Raw genomic sequence first — 20,487 nt, 5'->3', positions numbered from 1 at the left:
CACACATTTTATGAAATATATAATAGTTTTTAGAAAGTAGTGGTTTCCTCAGCAGATATTTAAGTCACCTTAAGAACATTTGATATTGTACAATGTTTGTTGATTAATCCTGCACAGGTCTCCCCTGAAAGTCAGGTTAGTTGCCAAATGAAAAATGTGTCCATACTTAACACTCAGATTTGTTGAAGAAACACTTTCTGACAACACAGCAGAAAAAGAGTGAATGATGTGCTTGAGGGTCCAATTGTCAGGCTGACAAAAATGAGTCAGGGAGAAGAAGGAAGGACCATACAGAGTGTAACAGTGACCTATTTGAAATGAATGTTCTGGCCTGCAGGCTTCTGTCTTAATGGCTTACACAATGGCTATGCACCAAGGTAAGATGGAAGTCACAAAAGAACAAGGAAGCAAAATCCTCTTGGGACTGAAAGGTTTCTCTTCACAGTTAGCCTGTGCATTACATCACACAAAGGAACCACAAGCTCAGCACTAATCCAGGAAGTGCCATGTTCGCTTGAGTGTCTGCATCAGATTTTGAAACGCTTTGGGATGGCAACCTAAAAGCACACTTACTTGTTAGTAGATTCTTCCAAGCCCAGTAGGACTTGCTTCCATAAATACTTTCAGGATGAGGGTGATTGACAAGGCATTTGTACAGATGTCAAAGAGGAACTAAAACTTTCTTTTCTGTAGTATGGCATCGTATTTATAATCCTAGCAGTGACTAGGATGAACAATTCTCTTCCTTCTGCAGTGAGAATAAAACTGTCAACAACCTCCCTACACCCCTCCCTTCTGGTCCTCGTTCATCAACTAACCCTGCCAAGGTCCTTCAACTTTTTCTAGCATGACCTGCTTCTAGATTCTGTCTCATCTTCGTGGTTTTCTCTTGACCCCTCCCCATCCTGAGTTTGGATACAGATGCCCAGAACAGAACTCTAGACAGAAATTGCCCAGTGCCGGGCCAGGTGGTACTATTAATTCCAGTGAATGTTTTGAATATAACATCAAGGAGGTGAGTTATGAGGAAGGGGATGAGAAGAGTTAAGCAAGGATTGACAAAACTGAGTGGCCAAGGCAAACTGGGTAGCTTACCTCAGACATGTTGACACGCCCTTCCTGGAAGGAACAGTCTGCTGCATTGTGAGTACAAATATGACGATATTTACACCAGTGGCAAGGGAAGGACCCATTTACACAGGATAGACAACTGCAAGAAAAGAACACAAAGTAATGTAAATATCTCTAGAAGCATCTCATGAAGTGATAGGCAACGTCCCCCCATTTCCTTTCTTGAAAACACAGGATCAGAGTCTCTTATGTAGCATCCAACAAACTGGCTGAGCCAAGCGCAAGGGTTCATGAGTGAGAGGGAGGCAGCAACTGCCCAGCAGTACGTGGGAACCTATACAAAGCGAACGTGCTTGCATTCCGCAAGAGGGCTTGTGGAGAGGAGGCTTTATGGGGCCTGAAATCGGGCCTACAAGCATCTTAATACGGCCATAAGTGCCGACATCCCAGCTTTTTCTAGAAGCACCAGGAGGGGTTCAGCCAAATGTCTAGCATTGCCTTTGCTATCTAAGCCACACTATTATACCAAGAAAAAACACCACAAAATCCCCTAGGATAACAATAAGGCATTGGGAGAAATGCACATCATTCTCAGCAGCACCATGCCCTTAGCACCATGCAGGGGCAACTGAGGTCAGTACTGACTCGAAAGCACCCCTGCTAGTGAGGCACCACCACCAACGCGTGCATAAACAGATACCACAAACGTCACAGCCTAACGCATTCCTTAATCCCTGCACCAAGTGCCCTCTCCTCACAATATGCCCTATAATGCCATTCCTGTGGTCACAAGTGCACCCCCGTGATCTCGCCAGGGATTATTTCCTCGCCAGCTGTCTGCACGTGGGTTGAATCACAGACTTTTTGAGCTCCGGTTTTAAATTCATGAAAGGCATGAACAGAAGGCAAAGCAAGAGCCCTGCACTGCAAGATGAAAAGTATTTGAGCCTCAATGCAGATTCATTCATACAAAAATTATGCAGTTGCCAAATGTTTGGGTCAGATTTGCATTTTGGGACTGTAATGTCTTTCAGCTGGTTAAGCAGCAACATACCACAAACCTCTTCTTTGATTTCCTCTCCCCCCCCCCCCCGCCACACTCTCTCTGTGCGTGTGTGTGTGCGATGCCTCTCCCTTCTCTGGTCACAAGTTTCAATCCATTTATTTTTTTCATGTGTTCAGATAAGGACTGATTTCTTCTCCAAGATCTTATTTGTGTATTTCCCATTTGTGCTAGTCTCTAGCCTTGAAAATTCTTTTCCTAACTCTTATGACCCCACTCAGCATCTTCTTACAAGGGTCATGTTTTAAATTGTGCAATCTTTGAAGAAAAAGTAACATTTGTTCTATTCATTCTTGTATGTGCTGACAAAAGTAAATTAACTCCCTTCTCCCCAGTGTGAACAACAGCAGAGGATGGCAAAGCACTCTTCTTAAGATCTTTGTCTGTTCACTCTTACTTGCCTCAGTTTATCCATACAATGGGTTCAGAGCTCTTTCCCTTTGAATCTGTATGGGAAAAATCAAGTGGACCAGTTAGGTCTCATTTTTGTTTTTAAAAGTGACTGTGTCCTTCTTGGTGGTGATAGCTGCAGGTTTTTGTGCTAAGCTAGAAACATCCAACAAAGACCCCTAGAAACAATATCTCCCAGTCTTTAGTACACAAGAGCCCAATTATATGGGTATAATAGCCAAATGTAGAAATCGAAATTGTGAAAGATTTTTCATTGACTGGCTTAATTCACAATTCAAAGGGAGACTGCAGCAAAGATAACTGAAGAAGACTGAGACTTGGATCAGCAGCAATGAAGGAACTAGAAAGGATATTTCACTGGAGACCAAGGCCAAGACCATCCACACTATTGTATTCCCAATCACAATGTGTGAGTGTGAAAGCTTGACAGTGAAGAAAGCTGCCAGGAAAAATTGATGCACTCTAAATGATGCTGGAGGAGAGCTTTGTGAATACCTTGAACAGAGAGCGAGAGATGAACAAGTGGATTTTAGATTAAATCAAACTAGAACTTGCCCTGGAAGCTGACGAAACTGAAGCTGTCATATTTTGGGCACATCACAGGAACACAAGATTCATTGGGGAAGCCAATAACACTAGGCAAAGTCAAAGGCTGAAGAAGAGGAAGACTAACTGCAAGATGGATTGATTCCATAAAGAACACCACCATCCTGAGTTTAGAAGAGCTAAGCAGGGCTGTCAAGGCAAGGACATTTTGGAGGGCACTCACCACAGGGTTGCCATAAGTCAGGACGAATTGATGGCACAAGCAATAACACTATGCAGAATACAAAACTTTGCTCTAACTGTGCTGTGTTTTCAACTGTCACCTATTAAAGCAACAATTATGAATCCTAATAGACAAGCAGTGAAAGAAAAGGCATAGAGGTGGCAGTTCAGGTGAGCAAACAGGTAAAAGGTTCTCTACTAGAAAGCTGGATCAGAGCAGGCTTCACTCACTGTTCTCAAGAGTTATCACTTTGGAAACAGAGACTGATGCAGTGAGATGTGTTGGGCTGAGTCTTTTTCAGTTGAGCTAGGTTCATGTAAAAGTAATTAGATGTTTGTTCCTCCGATTACAACTTCTAGTTAGCATCCTTCTGAATGCACCGCTGCTCAGCTCCTTTGATGCTGCTGCCAATATGGGTTAGGCTCCAACTGTACATATAATGGAGCACACCAGTATAAACACAACCCAGTGCAGATTTGCCTTACCACTTGCTTATGCCACCAAACTGAATGTATGAATTGGGCTAGAAAAAGAAGCCCATAATGCTTGTGTAACACCAAGAAAAAGACGTAGCCTCTGGGACCTCAGTGATCCAATAAGGACCTGCTCTAGAGTTTTATGCACTATTAACTACTTGTGGCAGCTTGTAATTGCCTAAACTCATAAGCAATTAATAAACTGCTTGCTAGAAGTCATTTCCATGTTTCCATGTTATTCACTTTTTATCTCAAAACAAAAGGCCAGTTTAACAGTACACACAAATATTACTTTTATTATATTAATATCCCACCTTTCTTCCTCTTGCAAAGAAGTTAAAGTGGCCTACAAGGTTCTCCTTCTCTCCTCTTTCCTGCAACAACCACCCTTTGAGATATTTAAGCTGAGAGTCCATGAGTAGCCAGAGTGACTCAGTGAGCTTCATGGCTGAGAGAGGACAAGAACCCAGATTTCTCAAATCCCAGTCCAACACTCAAACCACTGTACCACACTGGCTCCTAATACAAATACAGCATGTGTATTAGGAGGGTCCTTATGCAATTACTATTCCTAAGATTTGGTGGTGGTCATCACCAAAGAAAAATATTCTTTTTTTATTTTTTTATTTAGGGGCCACAGCTCAGTGGTAGAGCAGATGCATTGCAACCACAATCTGTATCCAAGTCCATGTTTAGTCCAGAAGGTGCAAAGTGGATACATCCTGATCTGAAATGAACTAGAACAAATTTCTCATACTTCCTAGTTCAGGTTCAGTCCCTGGCACCTCCAGCTGAAAAGGACACCAAGCGTGATGTGACACTAGAGTCACTGCCAGTCAGAACAGAAAATACTGGGCAAGAGGAGCAAAGTTTCTGACCCGGTAAAGCAACTTCCTGTGTCCCTATCAACTATTCAAGTTGCATCATTATGAATTAAAAGTATTTAGCAGACAAAAGGTTTGCAACATGAAAGAAGGAACTATCTAGCTTTGAGGCTAAATAGGTGCAGCAATTAGGGCAGGCTGTGTTGACAATGCAGATATATTTTCTTTTATTTGGTTTTGTTCATTTCTATGTCTCCTTCCCATTCAAAGCTACCCAAGGCTGTACCACTTCCCCTAAAAGTAAAATCCAGCATGTAGTCCCTTTATCATTTTGGCAAACCTCAATCTAGTATGGGGGCCTCAGTATTCACCAGATAATCCTCATGTTGTCCTGAATAATAGAAGCATGTTTAGAACCAGGCACAATGGTGGAAGCAAAACATTAGAGTTAAGCTTAAGCCAGAAGTATCATGGATAATGAAGAAACCTATGTGGCACCATCCTGTATCTTTGTTTCCATCATCACAAGAAACTATAAAGACTTTTTAATGCCAAAATAATTAGAACCTAACCTATTATGTACAAATTATGGGAGAGACTTCCCACATTATCTTGGAGTAATAACATTATAGACTATCAGTGCCAGACATTTTGCATATAATTTGTCACTGAACAAAGCAGATTGTTCAGATTACACATTGCCCCTAGGAGTATAGCTGGAATGAGACAAGGAATGGGGTTTGAGTTTGTGGGGCCCTTTCTCCACTCCCTTCACTGAAGGCAGAACATTATAACTGAACCATAGATTACCTCTGCAATTCAGTAACTACTTCCTACAGAGGTACAATAAGTGATCATATATGCCCAAGAACTTCCCCCAGTCTCAGCAGCAATTTTTTTTAATCTCAACAGCTTCTAAGGCCCATATGCTCTCTCTCACCTACCTTAACACTGCAAACATAAGTAATTAGCTGCAAAGAAGTTGGGGAAGAGACTGTGATTACTTGAGCGGCTGCTGCTATCACAAAGCTTCACTTCAATGGTATCAGTTGCTCCCCCCACCATCGGTTAGGGTCACTGGGCCTCCATGCTTTTGAACGGAAAATTGTTACCACTGCAACCTGTTCATTTCAAAATATGAATAATTCATAAGCCACCCATCTACTTTGCATGTTAGTACCTTATGTACTAAGTAGAGTGCCACCATGAAAAAGGTGTTGTTTTTAGACCTGTAATTCCCACAAGAGCCAAACATTCTGGGTATAATTCCATTTATCTGAAGAGAGAGAGAGAGAGAGAGGAGAATGGGACATAATTCCAGATTTTTGCTTTCTCTTTGTCATCATGCTCCCAGGGTTAGAATTAATGGAATCATAGTTATATGGTTGAGATGATCATCATATGGAAATGGAAATGCAGCACTCCGGCATCAAGATTATTTTAGTCCTTTAGCCAAAGGGACTGAATAGTTTAAAGCAAGAAGCCAGACGCCTGATACCAGGAAAAACATATCTGGCTGCTTTTTTATATAGTGAGCACTATCCAAAGGGGCTACTCTGCTGGTTCCTTGTACTTGTGACAGTAACCACTTGTCCAACAGGGTTTTTCAGCTTCTAAAAATAAACCCCTAAAACAAACAGAAAAGCATGCCTCTGGATCAGGATAGGTTAGTGGAGCTCTCCTCCTGTGAGTTTGCTTGGGGTTTGGATGTGTGAATGCCTTGTTACATGAGTGGTTGATTCCACAAACATAATAGAATCCTAGACACTGAGGAAATTAGACTTCAGAGTTACAGCCTTGTCTTTGAAATAAATAAGGGAGATTCTCTCTGCAGGAGCAATCTCATTAAGTAGATGGGAATCCAAAGCAGATATGCTCTGGCATCCATTAATATCTGCCTTTTGTTCTGAAAGTTTCTCCTTGTATTTTTAAAGATATACAAAGAATGTGAACGCAGCATGCCTCTGATAAGAGGCAAAAACAACTCTGAAATTAGCTGATTGCTTTGAAGAGGCCCACTAAGAAGCTTGGTTTTATGAAAACGTAAGAACAAGGCAGGGTTTTATTCTTCTGTTAAGAAATGAGTGTGTCTGGGTCCAACTGGGCTTTACAGAATGTTTGGGGGTTATCCCTAAATCCATATGCCATAGCTATCAGTTTATGTTTCAATCAGTGGCAGGTTATTTGGCAGCAGGATACCATCTGTTCAATCTCTCATTCTTCCTGGGGTGAGCGCTGTTTATCCTCATTACTTTTGGGTTAAATATTATCACTGATAACTGGAACAAGTAAATCCATTTGCAGAATATATCACACTAAAGGGAAAATATCCCCCTCCCTGGTCAAATTGGTTCAAGTCAGCCAAACTAGATTGAAACCCATTTTTTGCTATAAAACGCACAGCAAGCACCAGCACAAATAAGATGCTCAGATCAGTCATCCAATATTACTTCTTGCAATCACTTTCCTATAAACATTTCTTGGCAAGAAAACAAAGCCAGAAGCTGATCAACCTGATCCTAAGTCAGGCAAAGGCTGCTTCAGTTTTTATTGGCTACCAAGAGGAAGAATGAAGCAGTTTTGCATTTCAGCCATAAAGGGATACTTGAAAAGTCATAATTAAATTGTCTGCTAAGATTGTGAGCTGCCTAGACAAGAGATTTTCATTTTCACTCTTTCTGCAGAATGCCTATTATATCTTAGATACTCTATAAATGATAATAATGACAACAACACTCTTGGAGCTTCAGGGTCTATATTTTGAATCAATTAAGGACACTTTTGTTTCTTTCAATTCTGTCATCATTAAATGGGTTTAACAACATTGGAAATTGTCCTCTATAGGTCTGGAATAATGCAAATTAAGGATTATTCATCCTCACACTAAGCTGATGACAGATTCATGTGATTTGGCACATGACATCAAAAGTTTCTTTGGAAGCAGCGCTATAAAAATCATCCAAACTCCCAAAGATTCATGGGTTATTTTGGAAAGTGGAGGCCATGATGCCATCTAGTGGAGAGCAATTTCAATGAATATGGGGGGGAAATTAGCGTTTGCAAAATTACAGTGCTGCAAGCTCAACTCTGATGCATTTTTATGCGGCATCCACCATATTGAGCATATTGTGAGAAACAGACCACAAAATTAAAGGATATAATCTTTAAATTCTAGACCTGTTTTCTAAGCAATCAAATGCCAACATTGCTGGTAGAACTGTCTCTCAAAATGCTATGCCAACTCAAGATGGCAGATAACTATTTTTAGACTTGCAAGGAGAGTTCTTTTCCAAGGCCACTCAAGGAACAGGTATTCTAAGAGTGAGATGCTGTTGCAGCACTGGGATGCTTATTCTTAAGAAGTATTTAAATCCTGTAGTACACTCACCTCTGAACAATCCTTCTTAGAACCATTCTTTTCCAGTGGGGATGATGGGAGTGAAGAATCCTGCTCCGGTTTGAAGGAATCTTTTTGACCAACTAAACTCAGTTAAACAATTGGATATGCAGGGACACCAAGTAACCTGGAATAGTGTAACCCTTATTGCTTCAGTCTTTCTGAAGTTAACCTCCTGAATTAATTGGATTCCCCATAAATTCTTTGGTGGCAGAACTAACAGCAAAGAAATGCCAGACATGAAAACAGTAGCAATACAGGTGGAAAAGTTAATGTATCATGGAAGTTAATTTATTTAAAGCCTCAGTAAGCCAGCGTAACTCCTCAGTAAGTCAGAGTAGCAAGATGCTTCCTTCTAGGAATACTTTTTCTGAAAGGAACAGCTCTGTGGATCAAGGCCCTAGAGGTTATGGCTCACTACTGCATTGTCTTGGTTAAAAGAGATGCTCTTATCTTAAAGCTTTTTTATGTCTCCATATTATATTTATACATATAATACAGAGACAGCTGTATTGTATGCATTATCAGAGAGTGCTGCTTCACCCTATAAACACAGTGATAGGTGGTACTGTCCAGTTACTCTGGCTAGAAACTATAGCAGCTGATCTTTCTGCCACTGAACATGCAAAAATTATTCTGTCCATTTTGTTTTCCATTCACACTATATTCTCTTTCAATGTTGTCAGACTAAGTAATAACAAACTGTATTTCAGTCTCCCTGCCATACATTGTTCTATAGACTTGGGGGGTTGTGGGCTCAAATGTTAATTACAGATTGCACACAATTAAGAGTTGACTACTGAACAGGAGTTCCAAATTAATTATATCCCAACTCAAATCTGGGGCAGGCTTAGGGTGGAATCCTATGCAAGTCTAGACAGCAAAAAGCCTACAATTCCCAGTGCACCCCAATCAGCTATGCTGGCTGACCCAAGCAAGCATGTAGGTCATTATTCCTGACTAAAGTTTCATAGGATTGTGCTGTTAATATATCCCATTAATTTCTTTGCCAGGTACCTCTGGGCATTTTCATCGCCGTGTCACCTTTGCTACCTGCATCATGGCAACACTTTTTATGTGAATGCTAAGAAATTGCTTCTCAGTCATCTGGCCTTATACATTTCTCTTCCTTTAAGTTCTCCTGCCTTCATTTCTACAGCTCTTTGAGTTGCATTTAGCTGAAATGTGTATTCAAATAACATCTATCCATTTGCATTTTCTTAGGTCACCTTAGAAGAGCACATGCTCACAGTTTCATGTTACAAGCATGGAGCTACAACATTCAACAGTTAGCATAGGAAGTATCCAATCTTTTTGCAAGGTTCCCTTCACTAAGAAGCAGGAAGCCAAACAACAATGACTGTGCTCATCTTTGGAGGTGAGCGGCATAGCTTGGTGTGCCTGCTCTGGATGCAGAAAATCCCAGATGCAATCCCAGCGTCTGCAGGTGGAGCTAGAAAAATGCCTACTCTAAACCCCAGGGAGTCAGAGCTGACAATACTGGGCTAGATGGACTAAGGGTCTAGCTCAATACATGGCAGCTTCCTGTGTACCAAATGTCAACTGTGCAGAAATGGGAACACGGTTCCCAATTACTGTCAGGATCTTTTCCATGTTAGACCACTGGTAAGTCTAAAAATTATACTTCTTCACCTCTCTATACCTAGTGACCTTGGATGCCTGCATAAAGACTTCTTAAGCAACAGTACGCAGCTGCAAAGTCACATATATTGCCTAATTAGAAGTCTCCAAAGCAACCAATTAAACAGCAGTGGGTTGCTAATATCTGGGAGACTATGACTATGCATTAACTTGCTCAGCAAGAGCAGCAAGCAAAGAATCCTAATTTTAAGAAAGATTTATGGAACCATGGTTTTCATTCATCTTCCATGTTGAATACCTTCAAATTTTTGATCCCAGTCTAACCAAGCACAGCTGCCTTACAAGCTAATTCTCTCCCCCTCACACATGCATGCACACACACAGTTACAACATTAGCACACATTCCTTATATGTGTTGTACAATATGTATTTTTATTGTTTCATTAGATAGTGAGATTCTACCTAGGTTGTTTTACTGCAGATGTTCTACAACCATATCAGCGACAGGCTAAGAATTATAATTAGTTAATCCCTCTTTCTTTTTTGTTTGTTTACATCTTGATATTATGTTTTTGTAACCTTTTTAAACTTTAAAACAATATGATATGTCAAGGTCAGAAAGAAAAAACAAGGAAAAAGAAAAGAAGAAAAGGCCATTTTAATGTTTAATTTTTTGCCCCGCAGTGTAACTAACCAGAAGCAAAACTGCCTCCAAGTATAAACAAATGGGTCCTTAATTCAAAGCCTTTGACTGAGCCTTTATTTTAGAAGTGGGAACCCCTTTCAGGAGTTTTATCTGGACTGCATCTGCTCAACGCAAGCACACTGGGCATTTCAGGACAACTGTGGGCAAAGCCATAGCCCCCAGTGGGTGGGTCCACATCCTGCATTAGTTGATTAACCCGTCAATCACATCAATGAACACTTGCAGCCCCAGTGTAAACAGCACATTTACACCAAAATCCTAAACACGTTGTCAGCTCAAGCAAGTCTCACGGAATACAGTGAGACTTGCTGTGGCACACATGCAAATAGGATTGCAGCCTCCGTCCTCTACACAAGTGCTCCACAACATAGTAGCAGCAGACAATTAAGTCATGATTACAACAAGCGCTGTCATGGTTATTGCATCTATTTTATTTTATCTGTATTTTATGTTTCACTGTATTTGTATTTTACGCCAAATTTTATTATTGTATTGGTATTTTGTGTTTTATGAATTGGGGCGAACTCTTCAGAGAGATGTAGCTATTAAGCAGTACAGAAATAAAACAATTCATCGTCGTCGTCGTCGTCGTCATCATCATCAGTGAATGAGCCTTCAGTCACTGATTCAAAGCATTCTGAAGTCAAAGGAAGTGGTGCATTACTTGCACTACACTAAGAAAGGAAAGACGCCCCTACCATGGCAAGCACATGTTGAACAAGAGCAGGACTGGAAAAGAAAATTATATACAAGTTCCACACTGACTGAAATAGCATCTGCAGATAAGTTCTGATTCTTGTTGATTTCTGAAGATATTTTTAAGTCTGAATTCTCAGCAGAGTTTCATTGTACCTCACCTGTGGCGTTGCAGAACCAGGATTTCCCTAGAATATGCTCGGGGTATCTTTAAGAAGCTTATGAAATAATAAATAGGATTACATTTCTTCTATTAATTTTCATAGATGGGAGATGACTGGTCTGATGAGGCCTTAATTAGTGGCAAGAACTAGCAGCATAATTAGCACTCCCTCCCTTTCCTCAGGGTCCTATATAATGTGTGAATGTAGACAGAATCCTGTCTGTCCTTGCTAAAGATTTTTCTATTGCACGAGAACCAGGGAAGAATTAACTGCTGTTATTACACCGGCATAAGGCAAAAGCTACACCTCAATATGCCAAAGCCACCTCTCCCTCGCCCAGTTCTCCATAATGCCCTAGGAATTACACTATGTCATTTCCATGGTATCATCTGTCTTAAATTTCCAAAGGAAAGTAGGAAAACTGTTTGCAGTAATGGAGCAGCTTTTTCTTGTTTAAGAAAAGGGGCATGTGCAGAGAGACACTATCCACCTTGTCTTTACATTTCTTTGATTTTGCCTGCCAAACCCAAAAGTTGCCAATATGCTTTCCCCCACCCCTCCTGCAAGGGACAAATGTTCCTGCAAAAGTGGGGGACAGACTTTAATTCCAGCTTAAAATAGAATCTATGTTCTATCCTTCATGAACACTTTAAACTAGGAGACATTCTTTTGTGTGTTGCTTATGAAACAAATGACCTTTACCAGGCTAAACATGCAGAATCAGCACAAACATCTTACTTAAGAAATAAAAAATCTTACTAACAATGATAACATTTTTTTAGGCCAAGGCTTCAATTCCTACTCGTTTTATGCTCTGATAACAAACATTATCAGCACAACCTTGTGCTGGCAGAGTATGAGTGGGAGTGGAAGACCTCAGCAATGGTCACCACAGGCTTGTTTTTAAATGAGCTTGATTAGCTTATGTGTTGCATTTGGCCTGACAACTGCAGTGCAACTGAATAAACAAGAAATGCGTATGAGAACTGGACATTTTTATCACTCAAGGAGTGGAGACAACCCTAATATTAACAAAAAGCTATGTGTATATTGAAGCAGGAATAGCAAATGACGTGGAAGGTAATTGGCAACTTCTAAAGCTCCCAAAGAATGTGTATGCCTCATATTTCTCAATCTCTATTTTCCATGAAGTTAAAAGATATTAAACATAGGCCAGAAAGCAACAATGTAATATAGCAGGTTTGGGGAGCCACTGAAAATGAAATATGATTTCATCAGTACACCCTAAGTTTTCCAAAGAAAGATTTCTAAGCATCTGCACGTGCAGTGCCATTAAGCTGCTTTGAGTGTCGTTTGTGGTAGAAAATAAATGACAAGTCAAATCAATAAACTGAGTGATGGACACTGGCTGCTATAAGAAAGGTGATTGTGGGCAGGATCCAAAGCCTCATCATTCACCTGAAATGGCCACAAGATTGGACACACCTCAGGAGCTGGCATACTTCCCACTTCACTCTCCATCTGCCAATGGCTGTTTTAAAGGGTGGGATCCTTCTGAGCATCAGGAGGAGAAAAATCTTCTCTGTCCTGGCTGGTGCAAGCCAGTAGGTTAGAAAGTGGTGCACTGCTGATTATTATGCTCCTCATCTCAGCATACTGCAGGGCCTAGAGCTGTGCCCCAAAGTCCAACCCCAGTCACTACCCAGTAACATCTTGTTGGCCCTAGTGGAAGCAGAGATATATCCTGGCAGCCTGAACACAAGGCAGTTTTTATCTATTTAAAGTTATCACCTGTCTCCCCCCACCTGCCCCACCAACAAAGAATGAAAAAGAAGGGTTTCTCCTATTTTGTTCCAGGTCTGGGCAAAAAGCATCCTCAGTGATTAATACCCCTAATTAAGCAACCATAATAACAACATGTTGTCACACATGCACAGGAGTGTGCACACGCACACAGAGGACAACATAAAACAAATGGCTTACAAAGAAACCCTGGTCTAACTAGATGGTGTTGGTTCAAAACAATGATCTTCTCAGAGACCTTGGTGCAAAGGCAACATGTGAGCACCCTTCTATATGATCTGGTGAGAGAGAAAATGGCTTCCATAAAGCCATTGAGCTTTCATAAAGTTTCTTTCTCAATAATCTAACTGTAAACTATGAAAGCATGCTAAAAGGAATACATATAGGCACACAAATCAGTAGCCTGAGGGCAGCCTATACCATAGGTTAATTGCTCTGCCTAGTGGCTGTCCTATCCTTTGCTCTATAAGCATCAGCTGGGACTTAGTTGCATCTAATCAAGCAACATATAATCCTCATGTTCCCATTACCCAGAACAAAAATGTTCACAACAGGCATTGGAAAACGTTTTGTGTCAAATTGTGCTTAAAATCAGACTGCTGATTTCTCTTCCACCAGATTTTTAAATGCCTTTTTCTACAAGCTTCCTAGCTGTAGCATAGGTCTGGCTTGGTAACCCTGTCAACAGGCAACAATGCTTTGGTGGGAACTGGATAATCTGTATTGAGAGGTGTGATTGGAGTCTAATTCCTAACATCATGCCAATTCCTCTCACTAAAAGCACAATGCATGGCAGAAGAGTGGTTCCACCTCCACTTCTCTTTCTTCAAAGAGGACAGAAAATATTGACAAACACAACACAGAGCAACTTGCTCAGGCATTTATAAAATCAAACCGTAAACCCATCCTTTATCCGTGGGATATTTAGCAAGTCAGGCTCAAAGCCTCTCCATCTCCCTGTCTAATAGCTGGAACCACTTTTGGAAAAGCTGCTGTCATCAAACCGTTCTTCCTTGTATTGGCATTTTTCCACTTTTCAGAAGATATTCTAGAAATCAAGGAACTGATAACAAAACTTGTCCTGTTCTCACTCTAGAAAGAGAAAAATGTTAAGTTTTGAAGGGGAAAGTCTTTTTAGTCCTTTTGGTCTGTGTTTTAACTGGAAAGGTTGAGAATCAACCCTGTGATCCAAAAAGCAAATATCCTGCCACTGTGCTTTGATCTCTTCCCTAGTAAGAAAAAACATCTAGCTAATCCAATCCAGGCTTGCAAACCTGACAGGTAGGATCTGGCTATAGGTGCCTAAAAAGGACATTGCACATGGATGCCAACCATTTGAAAAGACAGCATGATTATAACTTCTTGGTTCCTGCCAGCACTGGCTCCCACTCCTGTGGATTAAGGTCCATCATGCTCTGCTCCTTCTATCCGCTAACCTGGCCACCTGCCTCTTCACAAGTGATTCTGTGACTGCTAGCTCTTAAGAAAGCAAGTTACATGGGGAAACAAATATCCCTCCCAAATTTCAGGTCCTAGTTTAACTGCGTAAGTTGACATTTCCTCTATACCAGAGAACAGCCTGGGCTAAAAATTCACTAACCAGATTGTTGTTTGTTCAGCTTTGGATGGCTCCACCAAATCTCACAAGATCTAAATAACAGGTACATAGCTAACTTTTCAAAAATAGCATGCACTACAATTTAGCCCCATTTTCCCACATGGTATTCAAACAGCAGCTTGGGCTGGGAGCAGACAGCAGGCTGGGTTTCTGGTTCCCCAGCAAGAGTACCCTCCTCCTCTACTCTATGTTTAGGCCATGCTCCTTGGCAAGGATTCTGACATGGAAGGTTCACAGTTAAATATGCATCTGAACTTCTTGCCATGTAATAAGCAAATAGGTGAGATAATGGAAAGGAACAGATAAATTAGTGTGAACTAATATGTCACAGGGCCCCCAGGTGTTTTATCCAAGACAGTGAAAAGCTGCTACCATCCAGAAATTAAACCCTGTAAATAACAATTGTGTGGCAGCTTGCCAGGAAGGTATCTGCAAAGTGATTAACATAACCAGTTGGAAAGTTGTCATGTCAAAACATAGTTAAGCTGCATGTGGCACTTGCAGCTCACATAAACAAAAAAAACAATGTGCATCTTCCATCAGGCAGCCCAGAGTCTATACAAAACATACAACCAATCACAGTGCTATTCTTGCAGGGTAAATCTGCCCATGGTTATTTTCCATGATAACCACAGTATCACTGAATTTAAGCTACTAGGGACAAATAAAAGGAGAGGGCTGCGGCCATTTCAAAGCATCCAGAGATTTCCCAATGTTCACTGTTTGAAACACAATGCTAGACTGGATGCCTTTTGATGGAATGAACTGCACCTCTTATGTTCTGTTTAGCACTACAGAAATGACACGAATAATGTCCACTTCAATAGAGCTAAAGCAATGGCACAGTACCTTTTCTGCTCGTAAGATAATGAAACATTTAAGGTATAAAATCATTAAGAATTTAATTTTCCTTTACAGGGTTAGAAAGGAAGCCAGATCTTCATTCAATAGCTCAGAAAATGGGCTGATGCTTGGTGCAGAGTTTACAAGCCTAGCAGAGATTCACGTAATTCCAAACAAGTTGAGGCTAAACTAACAGAGCATCTTGTCTGGGTTTTTAGAAAATACAGCAAAGATAAGCTACTGATGTTACTTAAGAGTGCTTGGAGGACACAAAAAGCAGCTTGCCTAAACAATCCCTCCTAGCAAGAGACAAGCTAAAGCGCTGATTGCATCTAATATGTGGTGACAAACATCTCTTCATTTCTCTTTTCATGGATGTTGCTTGATTGGTCTTCTTTCTTTATGAAGACCCTTAAAGCCAGATGACAGCAGAGGAATGAGGAAATAAAACAAAAAGCCCCATTAAAAACAACTACTATCATCAATAGCGCTAAAATGATTTTATAAATATTAATACAGTCATCATTTGCTTTTTAAAATAATTCATCTAAAATTAAAATTCAACCTGGCCATAAATCAGCCACAGTTGTTCTTTGTTGCAGGTTATTTTGCTTTTTATGTTATGCATGCATTAAATTTTTAAAAAGCAATCACTTCCTTCATTGTGCCCTTCTGGAACAAAACTGCTTGCCCCCATGAGGCTTTAGTTTACAAGGCAACTTCTGTTTATAAAAACTCACATTTGCTTCTGTGTGTGCTCCTATGTGAATGCACATACACACACTGAACAATGTTACATGTGCTGTCTTTGCAAAAACAGATGTTAACACTGTTGAAATCAAACAAGAATGGCCAACCTACAGGCCAGGTTTTGGTGAAAAGCTGGGGTACAAATCAGATCATATATATCAATATATAAACTTGAAGGAAGGCAAAGAGCATTTAACTCAGAATTTTATCTCCTTTCATCATATTCCCAAGGAACTTAGATCTGTTCTCTGAAGGAACAGCAGGTGTTCTGATTTCCCAGCAGTAACCTTGGCATAACTTCCTTGTCATGAAAGACTTAATGGAATCTTCCTTTCCGCACACTTCAAACTCTACTACCCAGATTAGAGTCCTGATTTGTACATCTTGATGTCCAATTTTTATACCCCAGAGCTTCCTCCTGGATGCCAGAGTCTTCCCAGAAAGCAAACACAGACTGGATCCCACAGATTCCCCATCCTCTAATTAGCAGGACCTAGTATTAGAGTAATGTGGCACCTTTTAAGGTTTTCAGTTGCTCCCTCGTTTTTAAAATGTAAAATGCTAATTTTGTTTAAACAGCTGCTACTGAAGACATTTTAAGTGATACAATAATTGATGCTCTATTAAGGAGTAGTTTCCATTGGGGATATCTGCCAGAATAATCTAATTATTTATTATTCCCTCCTCCCCCTGAACCTTTCCAACACACCACACTGCAATGGTACTGCTAGAATTAGAGATCAGTATCTGAATTTGAATGCATGGCTTCATTCAGACTTAATCCAAAACCCTGTTTTATCATTAAAACAATAGCCCTAAACAAGCCTGAAAACTGCATGCTTCCCACCAGCTTCCCATGGCCACAAGGACAAGTACAGAACTTTTGCCTCTATTTTAGACTAACCAAAGTTTGGCATGTCATCCAAGATTAGACAAACTATGGTAAAACTTAACTATTGTTTGCAGAAACAAGCCAATTTCAAACCATAGTTTGTGAGGCTGTTTTCCTCCAGCAAATCATAGCTGAGTTTAATCACAGTTTAGGGTTCAGCTAACCTAACACAAAGGCTTTTGATGTCTTTCTCATGGCCATGCTGAAAGGAAAGATCCAAGGTTCACTGAGGCTTTTTATTACAATGCTAATGTAGCATCAAACCTTCTGTTAATTTAATAACTGTTCCAGGTAGATGGCTAGAAAACATTATACAAGATAAATTAATTAAGCAAATGGAAAGACAAGTCTTGCTGAAGAAGAGTCAGCATGGCTTCTGCAAAGTTAAGTATTGTCTCATTAACCACTCAGAGTTATTACTGAGTGTCAAATAGCATGTGAATGGAGGAAATGGTAGCCATAGTTTACTTAGGTTGTGAAACGGCTTTTGAGGAAGCCTCTCAGCAAAGACTCCTCAGCAAAAGTAGCAGCCATGGAGTAAAAGATATCATCACCTAGAAGATGGAGCAAGCCCGTTCTCTTCTGTTACAAAAGGCAAAACTAGAAAAAATGAGTGAAAGTTGCACGGAAGCTATTTTTGACTAAACTTCTGAAAAGTATTAGCCTCTTGATAATGCAACCAACTTCCTCAGAGGGTGATGGGCTTTGTTTCACTGAAAGAACTTAAGCAGAATTTTGATGAACAACTGACAAGAGTTCTGTAATTTCCAGATTTTAGCACAGGCCAAAATGCTGGATTAGATGACTTCCAATATCTATTCCAACCTTTAGCTGCTATCATTCTACATATGACTAATGAACAGTAGTATGCATAATCTATACTTTAATCTCATACTAATGGATGTATCAATCTCTTCCATGGTTTTGAGAGGGTGACTGATCTCATTCTGGGCCAGCTTCTTTAGTTCCATTCCACCTGCATTCTTACCCTGGAGGCTAGAGGAAAGAGCTGGGGTTTTGAAAGCCATCATAGGTAGCATAAAGCAAATTTTCGGCATCAGGCAAAGACCTTTTGATTCTCCCGGTATTTTAACAATCAATTGATTTTATCCTTGTTTTTATTACTACTTTAGATGCAGTGTGCTGTGTGACATTGTTATGTTTTTGTTCTTGGTTTCCTGTTCCTTGTAAGCTATCCAGAGACTTTTTTTTGTGATGGACAGCATAGAATTTTTTAAAGTAAATAAATAGGTAGATATAAGCAACATTTGGTTAGAATGGTCACTTAGCCATGAAAGTCCTTTCTGTCAGAAATCATACCCTGATTTCTGACAGAAAATCAGGCATAAACCTGACCACCCTATAATGTAGAAATACTCACTGGAAACATGCCAGGTCTTTATTTCATTTGAAACAACTATTTAAACAAATGCCTTCCAACTCACTATTGCAACCTAGGGATGCGGGGATCAGGCCAGAATCTGGCTCTCTTGCACTCGCCAGACTTCTTTCCCACACTCGGCCCTGGTCAGAAGTGAGCTGAGCCAAGATCAAGTCTGCAAACACTTTGGAACAAAGGTGGGTTGTTTGCACAAAGTACAAAGAGTACATAATTAATTGCTCAAAGTATGCAATTCTTTGCTCCAAGTACACAAAGCCTGGAAGTTGCATGTGTGAAGCAGAATTCCACCAGCACAGAGAGCCTGCAGGCAGTGTGTACACAAACTGGCCTCATGGACTCACTTGGACTTCCCTTCAGCCAGACACCCACACAAATACTTAATGCGAGGCAAGCTTGGGGCAAAGAGAAAAGTGGACTGGAGTGTTGGAAGCCAAGTCGAGGAAATCTGACAAATTCCTACCCCTAAACTGGATTCCTCACATATTGCTATTGCCAACCACCATCCAACACCTCCAGCAAGCCAATGTGTCCCTCTGGAAAGCAGAGTGATCTTTCTTCCCTTAAGTATTTCTAAGAGAGCTAACTAGATAGGCTGTCTTCTATAAATCACTATGAAACATATATATTGAAAGATCATTGATTAAGCTTTTATATTTTTCATTATGTAAAGCCTGATGCTATTTTAAAATTCAACTTATATCAAAGTGAGTTTTTAAATTAGAGTCTGCCAGGCCTTGATGAACTGTACTAAAACTATATATGAGTTTATCTTTCTAACAGATGCATCCAAACCAAACTGTGCTGCCAATCATAAATTCATACTTATATAAGGAACACAGGAAACTCCCTTGTACTACAGCAGTTTGCTGCTGCCTTGTACTACAGACTCTAACCATCTAATGCATCTTTATGACTTCAAACAGCAGTCCTTCACTTCTCATGTTATCTGACCCGCTTCCACTGCCAATATCTTAAATCCTCCAAATATGTAAATAAACATAATTTCTGCTGACCAAATTAAAACCTACATCATTCGCAGAAAAACAAACATACAAGCCACCCTAAACATGCACGCACAATTATCTGTATGAAACCTGCACATTTACGCAGGCATTAGCCGAGAAGCACAGTGCAGCCCTTTTTCACCTCAACAAAGAAACGGTATTTTGCCCTCAACATTATGTAGTTTTGGATGCCCAGGCAGCTTCTCACCCAAAGCAAACTTCAACAGCAAGGCAAGGTGGCTTTGCAGTCCTTAAAATAACTATACCAGCACCAAAGTAACACCCTCTGTGTTTAACAATATTCCATACTATACACATCTCCCTGACCCTGGTTGATTCAGTCTGCTACAGTTTATTCACAACTTTCTCCCAGCATAAATTCAAAACCTGAAGGCAGAGATGTATGTGTGGTGGGGACCCATGTCACTTACGATTGGTGAACACTACAGTTGTAAAAGACAAAATCCACAGCAGCAAACTTCTTCCCAGTCTCCTTGGATTTGAGGTAGAGCTTTACTACTCGCTTATCACCTGGAACAGAACACAGAAGGAACATAAATCAGAGATGGAGGCCAACCAATACTATGAGAATCAAGGAAAATAAAACCTATGGGATGACTGCATATGAATGAGCAAGGCCTACAGTGGCTTTGACCAAGAGGCAGTCCCAGTGAATCTGAATTAACAAAAGCATGTGGAAATAACGAAAACTTCTGTTCATCCATGCATTCAGAGTGCTACTCATTTTTAAAAAGTATGCATTCTTCCTCTGTGTTTTTCTAGTGTACTTCCCAGAGAGGTACACCAGGCACCAAGCCTATACTCTTTTCGGTGCCAGGTCAAAACCTTTTTATTTAAACGGCATTTAAAAATCAATAATTTTTAACGTTTAGTCGCTCTTGTTTTGTGATTTATTGTTTTGTTTTATATATTGTTTTGTTTTTAATTCATTTATTGGAAATTGTTGTCTTTTAAATTGTCCTTTTAAAGCACTGTAAGCTATCCTGAGATTTTAATATGATAGGACGGCATATA

The 20,487-nt window shown here is 40.2% G+C and overlaps 1 protein-coding gene across 5 annotated transcripts in view; it reads right to left on the bottom strand.

Annotated features, from left to right (window-relative positions):
- Positions 1 to 20,487, bottom strand: part of PLXNA1 (plexin A1) — a 342,839-nt gene that overhangs the window by 118,701 nt on the left and 203,651 nt on the right. For all 5 annotated transcript variants that reach the window (XM_044451657.1, XM_044451658.1, XM_044451661.1 and 2 more), the window contains 2 exons: positions 19,884 to 19,983; positions 1,096 to 1,210 (listed from right to left, as the gene is read on the bottom strand). In XM_044451657.1, coding sequence (XP_044307592.1) covers positions 1,096 to 1,210; positions 19,884 to 19,983 — 215 coding nt within the window. The remainder of the gene's footprint in view (positions 1 to 1,095; positions 1,211 to 19,883; positions 19,984 to 20,487) is intronic.

This window comes from Varanus komodoensis, unplaced genomic scaffold, assembly GCF_004798865.1.
Source record: "Varanus komodoensis strain SLA01 unplaced genomic scaffold, ASM479886v1 scaffold6_2, whole genome shotgun sequence".
Taxonomy (NCBI): Eukaryota; Metazoa; Chordata; class Lepidosauria; order Squamata; family Varanidae; genus Varanus; species Varanus komodoensis.
Note: the sequence above shows the minus strand (reverse complement) of the source record. Positions and strands in the feature narration are given on the sequence as shown.